At 53.0% G+C, this 15,935-nt stretch overlaps 1 protein-coding gene across 4 annotated transcripts in view; it reads left to right on the top strand.

Moving 5' to 3' along the window:
• Positions 1–15,935, top strand: part of CCDC88C (coiled-coil domain containing 88C) — a 136,094-nt gene that overhangs the window by 77,588 nt on the left and 42,571 nt on the right. For all 4 annotated transcript variants that reach the window (XM_037832053.1, XM_037832056.1, XM_037832055.1 and 1 more), the window contains 7 exons: positions 691–837; positions 1,462–1,606; positions 4,732–4,916; positions 9,537–9,674; positions 10,935–12,005; positions 14,024–14,148; positions 14,869–15,010. In XM_037832053.1, the coding sequence (XP_037687981.1) occupies positions 691–837; positions 1,462–1,606; positions 4,732–4,916; positions 9,537–9,674; positions 10,935–12,005; positions 14,024–14,148; positions 14,869–15,010 (1,953 nt within the window). The remainder of the gene's footprint in view (positions 1–690; positions 838–1,461; positions 1,607–4,731; positions 4,917–9,536; positions 9,675–10,934; positions 12,006–14,023; positions 14,149–14,868; positions 15,011–15,935) is intronic.

The raw sequence follows: 15,935 nt of genomic DNA on the forward strand, positions 1-15,935 counted from the left end.
CCATGGGATGAATGAGCTGGACTCCCCTGTCATGTGCGCCGGGCTGCCTGTGACCAGGTGAAAGTGTCCAGCAGGGCCCTTCCCTGCAGCACGCATTTGGGGGTTCACCTTCGTTTGACTTGGTGTGCTGTGACATAACTGTCTTAACGACTCCCCATTTCTAGGAAACTGCCAAGAACTTTTGATTTCTGACAGGTACGTGTGCAAAATGTTCAGCTAGGAACGGTGTTTGTGCTGGAAGCTTGTCTGAGTAATTGTTTCCCGGATGTGGATTGGATGTTGAAGTGAGAGGACCAGACTCGAACCTCAAGCCTGGAGTAGAATCTTAGCCTCACCCCTTCCTCACTAAGAAAACTGGGACTCGGAGACCGTGCCTGACCCTTGTCCCATTTGTGTGAATGTAACACTTTTCATCACCATGCCCAGCAAGGACTAACATTGAATAAGTTACCTTCCCAAACTGAAATTGTTCCTTGATTCATGGAGTTTTTCTCTTAGTAGAGAAAGTCCATTTGGCCTGACCTAGTAAAACAGGTGAAGATGATAAAAAGTGGAGACAAAACCTCACACAGCGTGCTTATGCATAAATTGTTTTGATCCAGCCGCAGGGGAGTGCTTTGGTTTTAGAATCTTGTCTCGATAAGCCAGGTGTCTTTATCTGATTGTCCTCTGTATGTTTCTGCTGACCAGGAGCTGCGGGAAGATAACATCATTTTAATCGAGACCAAGGCCATGCTAGAGGAGCAGCTGACAGCCGCCCGGGCCCGAGGCGACAAAGTCCACGAGCTGGAGAAGGAGAACCTGCAGCTGAAATCGAAACTCCACGACCTGGAACTGGTACTTGAAGCTGTGTTGTTAACCGCGTGTAAAACAGGTTGGGGCTGGGGCTGGGGCTGGTTTTATGCCAGGTCCTTCTCTGATTGTCTAGCTCCTGGGCTTGCCGCTGCCGCCACCACTAGTGACTTATGACAGAGAGTACCTTGCTGAGATGGGTGGGTTGAGTGTGCACCACTTAGGGCCAGCAGAACAGAGGACTTGACATCTGTATTGCTTTTCTGAAAAATGAATGTTAACGTGTGTGTGTGTTTTGCAAGAAGGGTCTTTGCCAGCATTCCTGGTGTGGCTTGAGCTGTGATGTGTGAGCCTTTCCACCTTTTTCGAGACATGTTGCTTGCTCATCACGGCAGTACTTGCTCTTAAAACTGTGTGCTGTACATCACTTAGTGCAGACAGGTTCAGTTACAGACCTCGCAGCCCTCTTCACCTGGGTAGTCGGGTCAGGGTGTCTTCTAACGGCTGCAGCTCTCTCAGCGGGCCCTGAGTCGGTGTGATCTCTGGGTGCCTCTGTTTATTTGGAAGTGAGCAGGTGCAGCCAGTGAGGGTGGGTGTGGGGCGGTGGGCATCTGGCTGGAGGATTTCCCGGGCTGCATCCTCCCTCTTCCTTCTTGCTTCCTGCCCCAGGACCGGGACACAGACAAGAAGCGAATTGAGGAGCTGCTGGAAGAAAACATGGTCCTGGAGATCGCACAGAAGCAGAGCATGAACGAATCCGTCCACCTGGGTTGGGAGCTGGAGCAGCTGTCCAAGAATGCAGACCTGTCAGACGGTGGGTGGTGTCTGGTGCCAGGGGGTCAGCCCGGCGGCGGGTCCTTCCCCATGCGGGTTGCTGAGCCTCAGCGCTGCTCTCCCGGAGCAGCCCGTTCACTTAGCCCGTTCACTCACCTCAAATAAATGCGATTGGCTCCAAGTGCCATTTGGAACAGTTTCATTAGAATTCTCTCCAAGGAAAACATGCAGGGTCTGGCGGCCTTGATGTCAGGATGTGAAATACAAATTAAGCTGTGCCAGATTTCCCAGTTCCCATATGGACTCTCCCAGGAGCTTCCAAATTACAGCCCGTGGACACCCAGAGGACATCTCAGGCCTGTCTGTGGATGGCTGAGAGCCATGGAGGGCGGGAGATGTCCCCCGGGTCACTAATCCCCACTGTAAATGTACCGGAGCAGTTTTCCCTCCATTCATTTGCATAATTGGGAAGATGGATGCAGCCTGTTATCCCTGGGGGTGGGGAGGGGGGATTTGCTAAATGACACCTTTTCAGGAGATCCGTGTTAGTTCTCCGTTGAGCTGCCCGTCACTCCCTCTCACGTTTGCACTGCTGGCCAGGGGCCGCTCCCCTTCTCCATCACATGGGGGGTGGGTGGGGCGGCGGTCAGCGCCTCAGCGGAAGCTTCAGCTCCCGGCAAACAATAAGCGAGTTCCTGTGTTCTAAAATAGCCTGTGTTCACCACTCACAGCACCTGATAATGCAAGTTAATATTTACTTAGAACCTTGCAGAGCTGGGTGGGGACTTTTGGCTTGTTTTGGGGGTGGCCTTTTTCACCCCCATAAACCTCCCTGATTATAAAGGGAAAGTTGTTAAAAGCAGCTAAAAATTTCCTTACTTTAAGGGGTCCTATCAGTTCCAAACATAGTCAGCTAATAGGACGGTGAGTAAGTTAGTGCCGTCTCTGCAGTGGTGGCCCACAGTGCAGTCCTGCAGGTGCCCTGCCCTCGGGAGTGCCCGTCCACCGGAGAGGACTGCTGCCCCCTCGTGGAGCGCAGAAGCGGTGCAGGCTGCTTGGGCTGGTCTCTGATCAAATGGTTCAAGTCTCTGTTTGACTTGGGGCCCAGGATGGCTGCTGGGGTCAGAAAGCCTCCCTGGTTCAGGCTCTCGGGTATACAGCTTGCGAGCACTTTGCAGTCCGTGGCTGTGACTTATTCTTAGTGTTCCCAGCTCCTAGCACCCAGCTAAATGTCGGCTGGTGGGATGGCATGCCGCGAGCTGCACCTGAATGTACCTGTGCATGAACAGTGCAGAGGATTTTCGAGTTAGGAAGACCCAGTTGACGTCCTAGCTCCTCCGCGAATTAGCTGGGTGGCCTTGGGCAAATACTTAACCTCCTTAAAATTCAGTTTTCTTATATCCAAAGAGGGGGCAGTGAACCTGCCTCCCAGATAGCCGTGAGTATTAAATGACAAGGCGGTGAAGCTTGAGTCCACTGAGCACACAGTAAAGGGCAGTTGTTAATAAACTGTCATCTTATTAAAACATAGCAGGGGGGCCTGGCTGCAGTAGCAGGAGTGTATCCTCTGCAAACAACCGTCAGCTGTTAACACACTGTTGTGTTGTTGCAGCAGTTTTTGAGGCACTGGCTTCTTTTTTCTCCTTTCGTCATATGCAAAAAAAAATTTTTTTTTAAAGAGTAGTTGTAGATTTACAGAAAAGTCATGCAAGAAGTACAAAGTCCCCGCGTACCGTCTCTTCCCTTGCACTGACTTTTACGGAAAAGACTTTTAATCAGTTCCATTGTTTGACTTGTAGAACCTTAAATTTGGTCTTTTTCTCATAAATCCTGCAAAGATAGGGTCCAATTGATCACAGGTTCTGAATTAGTGGAGTTCATGGTAAGGCGTTTCATTTTAGTTTAGTTTTATCTGTAGCGTGGTTGGGACGAGCCCAGTGAGCATCTGCATGTTTGAGAGCAAGTGTGTTTGTGTGTTTATGCCAGCACGTGGCGGGTCAGGGCCCCACACCGTACACCTCCACTCCAGCCTTGCCCTGTGTTGCTTGGGGTCTCTGTGAAATTCTGACTTGTCAAGTTTGCACTGTTATCCTTGGGTGAAGATTGAACACTCAAGGAGAAAATGATGTCCTTTAATTCTTTACAATTGCACTAATGCTCTGATCATGTTCAGAGAATCTGCACACACACATTTTCTTTCCAGATTGAAGTGCTTGCTATGAAATTGTCACCCTTGGGCCACCCCCGCCCCCAAGGGCATGGCTGAGAAGCAGTGGGGGAGGGGAGGGCAGCCGCCTCCGCAGTGCCTTGGGACACAGCTGACTCCTTTTCTGAAGGCTTTCCCGTTCCTTCTTTTCTTCTCCCCCAAGAGCCCTGTGACTAACCTAAAGTCCTGCACCTGGCCGAGGCAGGATGGACCAATTCTTGCCTTACTGGTCCTCAGGCCAGGCTCCCTGTCCATTTACATTTAAGTTGTGTAAAAGCAGTGTAGATACTTGGCCCTTTTCTGTGTTTAGCTTGTATTTTCATCACACTTAGCATCTTTAAGACATTTTACATATGCTGTCTCATACTTCTTCAACATATTTGTGAAGTTATGAAAAAACTCTGTCCAAAGGCTCACCCTAGCGATGGTTGGTACTCGGTGTACGTGCCGACACAGCTTTCTTCCACCCGTGACAGACATCACCGATTACCGTGCCCCTCCCTGCTGCATGTCCCAGATGCCCACAGCTCTCGGCTGGTACAGAAGATGTCACCTGTTAGCCTCTAAAACATTGAGTATTACAGCCAGGTCGGCAGCTTGGTAAACACTTGGTTCCCAAAAGTTATACGGTCTTGAAATTTTGCATTGCTTCCTCCATGGGAACCTGCTCATAAATGCTGCAAAGATAGGGTCCAGTTGATCACAGGTTCTGAATCAGTGGAGTTTATGGTTAGACGGTGGTTCCCCCGTGGGAGCCCAGGTCAGATGGTGAGGCCCTTGGCTGCTGGGGGCCCCTCGGGCACTGACACTTACAGCGCTGCTAGAGATGGGAGCAGAAGGGGGGCTGGCCTCTGTGGGCCCCTCCCAGGCCTCCCAGTCCAGGGCCAGGGGCTGAGGACGGGGGAGCCTGGAAGCCGCGGGCCCTGAACACCTGGCTCTGACGCAACCCTGTGTTTCAGCCTCCAGGAAGTCGTTCGTGTTTGAACTGAACGAGTGTGCGTCCAGCCGCATCCTGAAGCTGGAGAAGGAGAACCAGAGCCTGCAGAGCACCATCCAGGGGCTGCGGGACTCCTCCCTGGCGCTGGAGGAGAGCGGCCTCAAGTGCGGGGAGCTGGAGAAGGAGAACCAGCAGCTCAGCAAGAAGGTAACTCGGCCCGGGGCTGGCGCTCCCGCCCCCAGCCTTGGCTTTACAAGGTGGCAGGTTACACAGTTGGCATTTAGCTGTCGGGGAGGACACAGAGCTGGGAGATGTGCAGAGTGCAAATGCAGTCACGCTTAATTACCGTAGAGGAACGAGAATAATAATTGAGAAGAGTCAAGAGGCAGCAGGGCCTCTCCCTGCACCCCAATCCTTAGGGTATGACCTGGACCTGCGGCTTAACCTCCACCTGCCTGTTGTCTTCATCTGTGAAATGGGATCGATGGGGTACCCACTTGGGGAACGTCATGAAGATTATATGAGATGGCATACTTAAAGGGTCAGGCACATGGGAGGTGCTCAGTAAATTGTAGTTACTAAAGTGTAAGAGCTGTGGGGTGTTAAAGCTCATGAGTTCAGGGAGAGGAAGCAATAGGGTAAGGCTACCAGATGTTTAGCTGTTGACTACAATAGTAAGTACATCTGTGGGGCTGTGATATATATTTTCATACATGTGTGCACACACGCCTGTGTACGTATGTGTGCACATAGGATCATTGTTGGACCGTTTTAGGGCATTGCTGGGGGTAAAGCAAGAAGGTCAGTGCTCACTCATTCATGGTTTATGGGATGGAGAAGAAGAGACGACTGGATGGACTGTATTCACTTTCAGGAACTGCTGGGTCTTCCCAGTAGTATCGTAGAACCCAGATATCTGGGGGAAAAAACAGGCTAACAAGCCTGTGTTCATTGTGCCATCACAAGGACCCCCATTCGCGGGTGATACTGGCTCAGGTGCAGGAAGGAAGGGGGTTGCCATTGGAGGCTGGGGGTTGTCCCCTCGTCTTGGTCACTCAAGGTCAGAGGACATCTAGAACCTATCCTAGGACAGCTGCTCCAGTGTCGTCTCATGGTGGGGTCTCATCACTTCACTGGCCAGATCGCATCTGAGGGAGGCCGGGCCACGCTCACTTGCTTGGCCCCACGCAGGGCTGGTGCTTCTGGGCGTCTGGCTGCTCCCTCCCGATGTGCCCACAAATCCTGCTGCTGTCATCTGCTGAGGCCACGCTGGCTGTGCGAGGAACGGTGGGCCGCAAACAGGAGACCCCTTTACCTGTGTGAGGAACGGTGGGCTACAAACAGGAGACCCGTTTACCTGTGTTGGCTCCGCTGGTGCTTTGTCTTGGAGTGAGGTTTGGGACGAGGACGCTCCCACCTTCTGGGAAGTGATGTTTCAGGTCCCGCGTGGGACCTCCCAGCTTGGCCAGCCCCCTCCTCACCTTTGAAGCATTGTGTTCCTTGCAGCATCAGGTGGTTTGCAGGACAGTGGGGAACACCCCCGTCTTACGTCTTCTATCATGTCTTCTGATACAGAGTGGCGTGGACTTTTTTGCTTGTTTAGATCCCCGTGGGCCTAACCCAGGAAATGTCTTAATAAATGGCAAACCACCCTGGGCCAAGAGAAGAAAGAGGCAACCTTTAGAAAAATGAGAGCCTCCGGCTGTGTGGGTCCTCACGGTGCTACCGCGGAAAGCTGCAGCGTAATCTGCCTGGCCCTGGGACTTTGTGGGCTGCCTCCCAGCAGGCCTTAGGAGTGGGGGCTCAGGCTTGCCAGCACTCGCACTCGTCCACTACAGCCCCTGCCCTGTGCTCACAGGAATTACTCCTTAGTTCCTTGACCTCGCGGACCCTGCCCGCCTGCTTCCCTCCTTGGGTCAGCTCCTCGTCTGGCACCAGCCCCTCCTCCCGGGAGCGCCTGGGAGGCATTGTCCTGGCACAGTTGCTGGCGGCTGAGGAGTGGGAGGGAGCTGACCTGTGTCCAGTGCTGGGGTCCTCGGGGACCCCAACCCCCAGCCCTGCTCTACCCTGTCGTGTTCAGCATCCCATGCCGGGCCGGCTGCCACCTGTCTTCACCCAGCAGAGGTGGTTTTCCTTTCCCCTAGGTACTTGCGGGTGGGAACCACGTCCCGCTGACTCTTATTAACCTGGTGCCCAGCCCCGAGCCTGTGTACCAGGTGCTCCCTGGTGTTTGGCACCAGCAGCAGGGGTCACACTTTGGGACTCTGCTGACCCCGGGCCAATATGGCTCATCCTGAACTTCTTTCCTTACAATCCTGCCCCCTGCCCCTTTGTCTGTAACTGTATAGTGCTCTATCATAAGGGGTTCCTTTCTTGAGCCAAAAGGGAAAGAGTCCTTATTTTCAGAGGAAGGGGAGCAGCCCATGTGGGGCTTATCGTAAGAAGGCAGGAGCAGAGCTTCTGCAGGATGCTTGCCGTCCAGGGCCAAGGGTCAAGCCTCTGACATCCACGTGCTCTGGGCACCCAGGGGCTGTACCACGTGAGCCCACAACCCAGCAGGGCCTTGGAGCAGGAGGGGAAACACTGAGATCTGTCCGGGTTGGAGGAGTCAGAGCTTGGGGCAGAGAACCACAAAAGCAGAGAGATGGGAGGATCCAGCAGTGGCGGGTGGGACGCGGGGAACCATACCTTCAGACCAGAAGCAATAAAAATCAAAAATGTAAAAGCTAGAATGACATTCCCTTCTCTGGGTGGGCAGCAAAGTAATGCACAAAGGGGCAGTCAGGCTAAAGGGCAAAGTATTAGCAGTGAGGTCAGAGGAGGAGTGAGCTGGGAGGGGAGGTGGGCACTCGCCCCAGGCACCCCAACCGTGAGAGCAGGCTGGGGCATCAGACACACACCCCGGCTCTGCTCCACCTCCCTGTGAGGCCCTGGGCAAATCACTCAGCCTCTCTGTGCCCAGTTTCCTTCTCTGCATAGTGATGAATAACTCTTTTTAGCCCTCGGCACTCACAGCCCCTCTGCAGTAGAGGCAGGGGCATCAGATGAGAAACTGGTTCCCTGCTCAGCATACCAGGTTCGTGCCAGGAGGTGGGGCCGAGCTCGGGACAAGGTGGTTTTGCTTTTGAGAAGTACCCTGACATGTGGCACATCTCAGTGCATCTTCCAGGTGCTGTGACTGGGAGCTTTTTGACCCGGCTGGGTGCAGCAGATCCTAGGGTCCCCTGGTAGGGGCAGGGGGCTGTTGGTGGGGTTTGGTGAGAATTGACAAGTATCTGCTGGGCCCAACTCCAGCCCCTCTGGGTAGACTCCTGGCAAGGAAGAAGCTTGAGAGAGCACAGGCCTGTGAGACGGGAGGCGAGGAGCTCCCCGCTCCCCGAGGTAGAGTTGGGGTGTTTGGTGGTCCAGCATCACAGCAAGCAGGATTAGAATCACCTGGAGCTTTTTAAACATATTCCTGGTGGTTGTCGTCTTCGTCGTGGTCCTGTCCCTTCCTGTCTGTCCCATCCCACCCTGGACAAATTGGATTAGAGGAGGATTCTCAGGCCTGGCTGCCCACTAGGATCACCTGGGGCTCTCTGGATCCTCAGGGGTTCTGATTTGATTGGTGGCCTGAGGTTTGGGCATTCCCAGGGCTTCCCAGATGGGACCCATTGTTTTAGGCTTGTGGTCCCAGGCCAGCAGCTCCAGCCTTATTTAGGACCATGTTAAATGCAGATTCTCAGGCCCTGCCCCAGCCCTACTAAGAAACTCTGGATGTGGGGCCCAGCCTTTCCAGGGTGGGAGTCGGCTGCATTGGTGGTGTCTGCTGCTTGCTGCGCTTGTGCCAAGCCCTGTACAGCAGCCCCAGCCCAGTGCCGTGGCTGCTGCTGGCCTGTTTCTGGAAGGAAACCTGCTCCTGGTTGCACAGTTCAGGCGGGAGGGGCAGGCTTTGAGTCCTCATCCCTCTGGCTCCAGAGTCAGTGCCTTCGTCCCAACTCCTGTCCCTGAGTCCCCCAGGGAGAGACAGCAGCAGCCTTGGGCATCCAGGTCTTGACCCTGGCCATGCAGATCAACAGCTCGGCATCACCCCCCTGACCAGCGAAGTCAGAGGCTCCGTCTTAACCTGTCACCCAGGTGCACCTTCCTGTGCTTCATGAGATGTGAGACGCCCGACCTGGGTGGTGGTGGTTGTAGGAAGGCTGGCTAAGATGGATCCCAGCGTAAGAACCTGGTGTTGGGGATTATTGGGCGGTTGTCCAGGCAAGAGGACGTGCGGCCTGGAGTGGGCAGAGGCAGTGGGGATCAGGGTGGGGGGTCGAGGAGCAGAGAGGGAGGAGAGCATAGGACCTGGTGACAAATTTGCCTGGAGGGTAAAAGAGGAAGGAGAGACACGTTAGAGGATCACTCAAGGCAGGCAGGGAGAGGAGGAGGTAGAGTGTCTGTGCATGTGAAACCCTCAGCGGACATCCTACGGTGGAGTCTGGAGACACCGGCAAATGGAGCTGACCCTCGGGGGAGTGGACACAGCTGAGAGACACACGAGACACAGTGAGCGGCAGAGCAGGTGGCCAAGCAGATGAGGCAGAGGCAGGCTGGGGGAGGTGGACGGATGTGGGCCTGACCACCGTCCTCTCTTCCCTAAGCAGAAGCGCTCAGCCACTGGCTCGGAGGTGACCGTGCAGGGTGAGGGGAGGTGGCTGCAGAACAATGAATGTCAGGGCGTTTTTCCTTGAGAACAGGCCTGCTAAAGTATGCTGTGGGGCTGCAAAGGTTTGTTTTGTTTTGTTTTGTTTTTCATTTTGTGAGCCTGACTTTTGCCCTGGGCTGGATCTTTTGGCTCTGCAGATTGAAAAATTACAAACCCAGCTGGAGAGAGAGAAGCAGAGCAACCAAGATTTGGAGACCCTGAGCGAGGAGTTGATCAAAGAGAAGGAGCATCTTCAGAGTGACATGGAGATCCTGAAGGCTGACCGAGCCAGGCAGGTAGGCGCCTCCAGAGTTGACACCCCTCTCGCCCCTCCAGAAACCCCCTCCTGCCAGGGGGAAGGTTAAGGAGCATAGCCTTGTCCTAGTTATTTATGAGGGTGCACAGGTTATCAGCTCACTGTCTCAGCCAGACCAGTGGTTCTCAGCCTACGGGGTTGGGGGAGGTAGGGTTTTGCCTACGAGGGAACAGTTGGCACTACCTGGAGACATTTTTGATTGTCTTAACTTGGGGTGGGGGGGCTGTCCTACTGGCTTCTTGTGGGTAGAAGCCAGGGATGCTGCCAAACATCCTGCAATGCACGGGAAAGCCGCCACAGCCGAGAATTGTCTAGCCCCAGATGTCCAGGGTGTCACTGAAAAGAACCCTAGTAAACCTACAGGGCTTTATCTACTGCACACTACAAGAAGTCCCAGGGGTAGGCTGTCCGGTGTTGATGGCAGTGGCTCACTGATGCCATCTGAGAACTAGTCTTCTCTCTTCCTGCTCTGCCAGCCCCGGCAGTGGCTTCTGCATGTCCCCAAGTACGAGAGAAAGAAGGTGGAGGGCAATGGGGCAAAAGAGAAGCCCTTCTTCCCCAGGACCCTCTGCAGACACCTGAGTGGTCAGAAAAGAGGGAAAGGGGGGTTGGAGTGGAGCCATGTGGTGAAAAGACAGACAGGGCCCCTGCCCAGGTGTAGCTTACGTTCTCTAAGGCAAACCCAGACGTTGCAAGCAAGATGGTTTCAGATGTGTGCCATTGAGGAAACAGGCATGCTGCTGCTTCAGTTAAGCAAGGCTCTTCTGAGGGGGTGACTCATACACTGAGCACTGAAGAATGAAAAGGAACCAGTGAAGCTCGAGGCTGGGGGAGGGCACAGCATGTGCAAAGTGGCTGACATCGGGAAGAGTGGGGAGCAGTGAGCAGAGGGGTGGTGTGGAGGAGGCTGCAGGGAGCTGCCACGTCTTGCTGCCATACTGGAAGATACCTATGGAAGTCACTGGAAATTTAAATAGGGAGAGATATGGTTTATGTTTTCAAATCATCTGGCTGTTATAAATGTATTTTGACTTGAATTACCTGCCAGATTACCTCCTTGTCCTCTCACCTTGCATCCGTGTGCCTCTGGGAGAATGTGAGGACAGCTTTTGGGTACCTGCTCGGATGGTCTTTCAAGGCCTCAATTTCCAGTTGGAACCCAAATCTCTGAACCATGTACGTGTGTATGCGTGTGTGTGTGTGCAATGGCTGGTGTTATTCCTGTTGCGTTTTCCTGTAGATCAAGGATCTTGAGCAGGAAAAGGATCATCTCAACCAGGTGGTGTGGGCGCTGCGGGAGAGATCGCAGGTGGGCAGCGAGGCCCGCGTGAAAGACATCGAGAAGGAGAACAAAGCCCTGCACCAGACAGTGACGGAAACCAGCAGCAGGCTCAGCAAGCTGGAGTTTGAGAAGAAGCAACTGCACAGGGACTTCGAGCAGGCCAAGGAGAAGGGCGAGCGAGTGGAGGAGCTCGAGAAGGAGCTGCACCGGCTGGAGAAGGAGAACGAGAAGCTGGCCAAGAAGGCGACCTCCCTGAAAGCGGCCACCGAGAGGGCGGACGCCCTGGAGCACGAAAGCAGAGGCCTGGAGCTGGAGAACCGGAGGCTACAGAAGTCCCTGGGCACCTTGCAGAATATGTCGGTGCAGCTTGAGGGCCTGGAGCGGGACAACCGGAGGCTGGACGAGGAGAACCTGGAGCTGCGCAAGATGGTGGAGGCCTTGCGCTTCAGCAGCGCCAAGGTGTCGCAGATGGAGAGGGAGAACCAGGAGCTCGAGCGCGAGAAGGAGGAGTTGAAGCAAAACGTGGAGCTGCTGAAGGCCCTGAGCAAGAAGTCGGAGCGCCTGGAGCTCAGCTACCAGAGTGTGAGTGCGGAGAACCTCCGGCTGCAGCAGACGCTGGAGAGCAGTGGCCAGAAGTCCCAGGCCCTCGAGAGAGAGCTCGGGGAGCTAGAGGCGGAAAACCAGGTGCTGCAGCGAGACCTGGAGGCCCTGCGGCTCTCCAACAAGCAGCTGGAGAGGTTTGAGAAGGACAAGAAGGCGCTGGAGCAGGAGGTGGCCCAGCTGGAGAAGGACAAAAAGTTGCTGGAGAAGGAGGCCAAGCGGCTGTGGCAGCAGGTGGAGTTGAAGGATGCCGTCCTGGATGACAGCACCGCCAAGCTGTCCGCAGTCGAGAAGGAGAGCCGCGCGCTGGACAAGGAGCTGGCCCGCTGCAGGGAGGCGGCCAGCAAGCTGAAAGAGCTGGAGAAGGACAACAGAGACCTCACCAAGGAGGTCACCATGCACACGCGGACGCTGACGACCCTAAGGGAGGTGAGTGGGTGCAGTGGCTAGTCTGGGTGGGGGTGGGGGCAGGTGTGTCTGCAGAGAGTATGGGGAGCCTAGAGTGGGATTGGGGGCGGGGCTGGATGTGTCTGCAGATAGTATGGTGTGGGGTTCCAGAATGGAACTGGAACTACCTGTGTCCTACTTAAAATTTTTCCTTGATTGTAAACAGAATGATTCCTAGAACCATAAAGAACCTAATAAAAAAATCACCAATTATAATCATAGTACCCAAAGATAATCACCGTTAATAGTTTGGGTTTTTTTATTCCATTATTTTCCCCATGCATATATAGATACACACACTTTATCGTAGTTAGATACACAGTTGAGCTATTCCATTTTTTTTGCTTACTATATCACAGCCTTCCTGATTACATTGAATAAGGTTCAAAGCCCTCTCACGGCTGTGAGGTCTTTGATCATAGAGATGTGCTGTAGTTAGTTTTTGGATGTGTAGGTTGTATCCAATTTTGTTTACTTTTAAAAATAATACTGAGCATTTTCCTGCACATACAACATCATGAATCTCGCTGGTTATTTTCTAGAAGTGGAATTACAGGATCAAAGAGCATGACCATTTTAAAGTCTCCAGATAGATGTGAAATTCTCCAGAAATGTGTGTCCTCTCTTCCCCAGGTCTTTTTGGCCTGTGCCACCAGGCATTCGTTCAGTGTATTAGGGAGAATAAGTCTAGAGAAAACAGTGACAGCATCTGAGTGCTTAACGTGCTACAAGTTTAGCATCACCCGTGTCCCAGGTTTTGTCCCATCCTGGAGTCCTCTTCTGTATCCTCTGCATTTGGCAGGGAGTGGGGGAAAGAGGGCGTGGGGGAAAGAGGGCGTGAGAAGGACCACTCTTCATTTGGCCATAACTCAGTCACACAGCTGAACTTAACTTCAGCAGAGGCTGGGAAACATGTTCTAGCAGTGCACCAAGGAAGAAAAGGAAATAGACTTTGGCAAACACGTCTAAAGGTAGATGAGTATGCAGTTGGGGAGAGATACGAAATATGAATATAATCCGTAGGCCCTATCGGTAGCTAGCATAGGTTAGGTTGTGCTGCAATGGCAAACATCCCCAGAATCTCCGTGGCTCACCCAGCACAGGTTTCCTTCTCACTCACGAGCGTGCAGGGTCTCTCCAGGGTGTCTGCCCTCTGCTGTGAGTTAGCACTCCCACCTGCTCTGTTTGATCTTAGGGCCCCAGCATCTCAACCGGAGGTGGGGGTGGTTGCCATGGCAGGGAAGAAGGCAGCTGGGAGGTCACACACTGGCTTGTCTGTGCTTCAGCTGGGAGTGACCCTCATCACTTCCCCACGCTGCCCATTGTCCAGAGCTGGTCAGTGGCTTCACCCGGCCTCAGGGCAGGTGGGGTATTTGCAGGAGCAAATAGGCTGTTTGTGGGCACCACTATCTGTGTCACCCTGCCATTTCTGAGCTAATGATTTTGCAGGGAACACGCACAGCATGTGAATAGCTGTGATACCAGGAAAAAATGGTATCTGGGGAACTGCAAAGCAGTGTGGAAATAAAGCAGATTGGAATAAGTCAGCCACCTCAGTGAGATCCCACATTTTGAAAACTAAACCAAGACCAGTTTCAAATAAAATCTTTCCCCTTGATACTTTTTTCTGTCTGTTCCAAATTTCTCTACAATTAGCATTTAGTCACTTGCCACTCCATAAAAAAGGCAAGCATATTGTCGGAGGCCAGCATAAATGGTCTGTCAAACACTTGCCGTAGAGAAGGAACACATTCCCTCCATCTCCAATACATTGCCACTTGCTCTGGTTGTCTTCAGCCCCAGGGGGGTTGGAAAGTCCGTTCCTTCCCTTTGGAAGAGCATTGCCATCAAAAACATCCTGCTAGCCCAGATCTGTTGACATCTGAGGCAGCAGTGACTTTAGAAGACAGTTGCTCAGGCTCGAGACGGGCCTTCTGGCCCTCCCTGCTGGGCTCCTGCCAGGCTCTGGTGCCAAGCCTGTGATCTCACTGTCATCACAGGACCTGGTGCTGGAGAAGCTGAAGAGCCAGCAGCTGACGAGCGAGCTGGACAAACTGAGCCAGGAGCTGGAGAAGGTCGGCCTCAGCAAGGAGCTGCTGCTGCAGGATGGCAGCCCCAGTGACACGTGAGAACCTTTCTCCTCGAGCAGGGCCACAAAACCCTGCTCCCCATGGTTAGATGCAGGTGGTTATAGCTCACAGGCCATGCCGCCCGCTCCGTGCCCTGAGTTTGAGAGCTCCGTTCACTCCTGTCACGGGGTTCCTGAGCCAGTTGCCTTTATGTTCTAGGTCTTACATCTTCAAGTTCCCAGGGGGGTTGAAAGATTGTTTTGTCTGGTGAAAAGTCCTCTTAATTTTTTTTATTTTAAATTGACTATCGCAGCTTTCCCCTGCTGTACTCTTTTCTCAAATGATCTCACTTTTTCAAGAAAATCCAATATCTTGGTCTTTTGCCAGACTTGTCGCTTAAAAGCTCCATGAGTCAGATAATGTGGTGTGGTGAAGAGGCCACTTGCCTAGCACTGTGACCCTGGGCGCACAGCCTCACCTTTCTGAGACTCACTTTCCCCATCTGTACAGTGGCCATGGTAATACCTCTCTAAGATGATGGCTGTAGCAGTAAAACTGCAGCAGTGGGGTCTGAGGGTGTCACAGGTGTGGCTCCTGGGGGAGCCCCCGGGGTGGGCTCTGCATGGATGGTTTTTTTGGCTCCTGCACTTCTTCTGGGCCGGATGCTACAGGGTGAAGGAAGCCAGCTTAGTGGAAGGAGTGTCAGCAGTTGAGAGATTGGGAGCTTGTGGATGACAAAAAGCAGATAAATGATATCGTATCCTTGTATTTTTCAGGAAATGCAAGATTTTGGAGGGCAGAAATGAATCAGCATTAAAAACAACACTAACCATGAAAGAGGAAAAGATCATGTTCTTGGAAGCCCAGATGGAAGAGAAAGTGAGCCTCAACCACCAATTGCAGAACGAGCTCCAGATGGTAAGAGCTAGCTGCCCTCGAGGTCGAAGCCCTGGGTCCTGTCTCTGGCACACAAAGCAGGCTACGTGGTCTCTGCCTCCACCTTCATGGCCCCTCACCTGGGTGGCAGAGGTGGAAGCCCATTTTCTGGAGCAGGGGGTTGGTGAGCCTCAGTGCTCCTGAGGGGGCTGTGCTCAGAATAGTGCTCCTTAGGGCTGGACAGGACCCTCGAGTGTGAACCAGGGGCCACTGGGCAAGACCCAGGAGATGAGAGCCCCATGAGAAACTGTGGGCATCAGCCACTAAACAGAGGCCTGCAGTGTTTCGTCGGGCACCCTTGGCTCAGGCAGGTGCACCAGGGCATCTGAGGCCATGCCCGGCTCTACCTTCAGTGCACACACATGCCCATCCAGCCCACCTTTCCTGTTACTTGGCACATGTCCTGGCTGTATGATTTAATAAGGAATCCAGAGCTGGAAAGGGAAGACGCCTCGAATTGCTAAAGACACTCTAAAAAAGAAAAACGAAGTGGGAGGACTTACACTCCCTGACTTTGAATCTTATTATAAAGCCACAGTTGTCAAAATAGCATGCTGCTGGCACAAAGATAGACATATTGATCAATGGAATCGAATTGAGAATTCGGAGATAGACCCCCAGATCTATGGCTGACTGATCTTTGATAAAGCCCCCAAAGTCACTGAACTGGGTCATAATGGTCTTTTCAACAAATGGGGCTGGGAGAGTTGGATATCCATAGCCAAAAGAATGAAAGAGGACCCCTACCTCACACCCTACACAAAAATTAACTCAAAATGGACCAAAGATCTCAATATAAAAGAAAGTACCATAAAACTCCTAGAAGATAATGTAGGAAAACATCTTCAAGACCTTGTATTAGGTGGCCACTTCCTAGACTTTACACTCAGAGCACAAGCAACAAAAG

The sequence above is a fragment of the Choloepus didactylus genome, chromosome 4 (assembly GCF_015220235.1).
Source record: "Choloepus didactylus isolate mChoDid1 chromosome 4, mChoDid1.pri, whole genome shotgun sequence".
Lineage (NCBI taxonomy): Eukaryota > Metazoa > Chordata > Mammalia > Pilosa > Megalonychidae > Choloepus > Choloepus didactylus.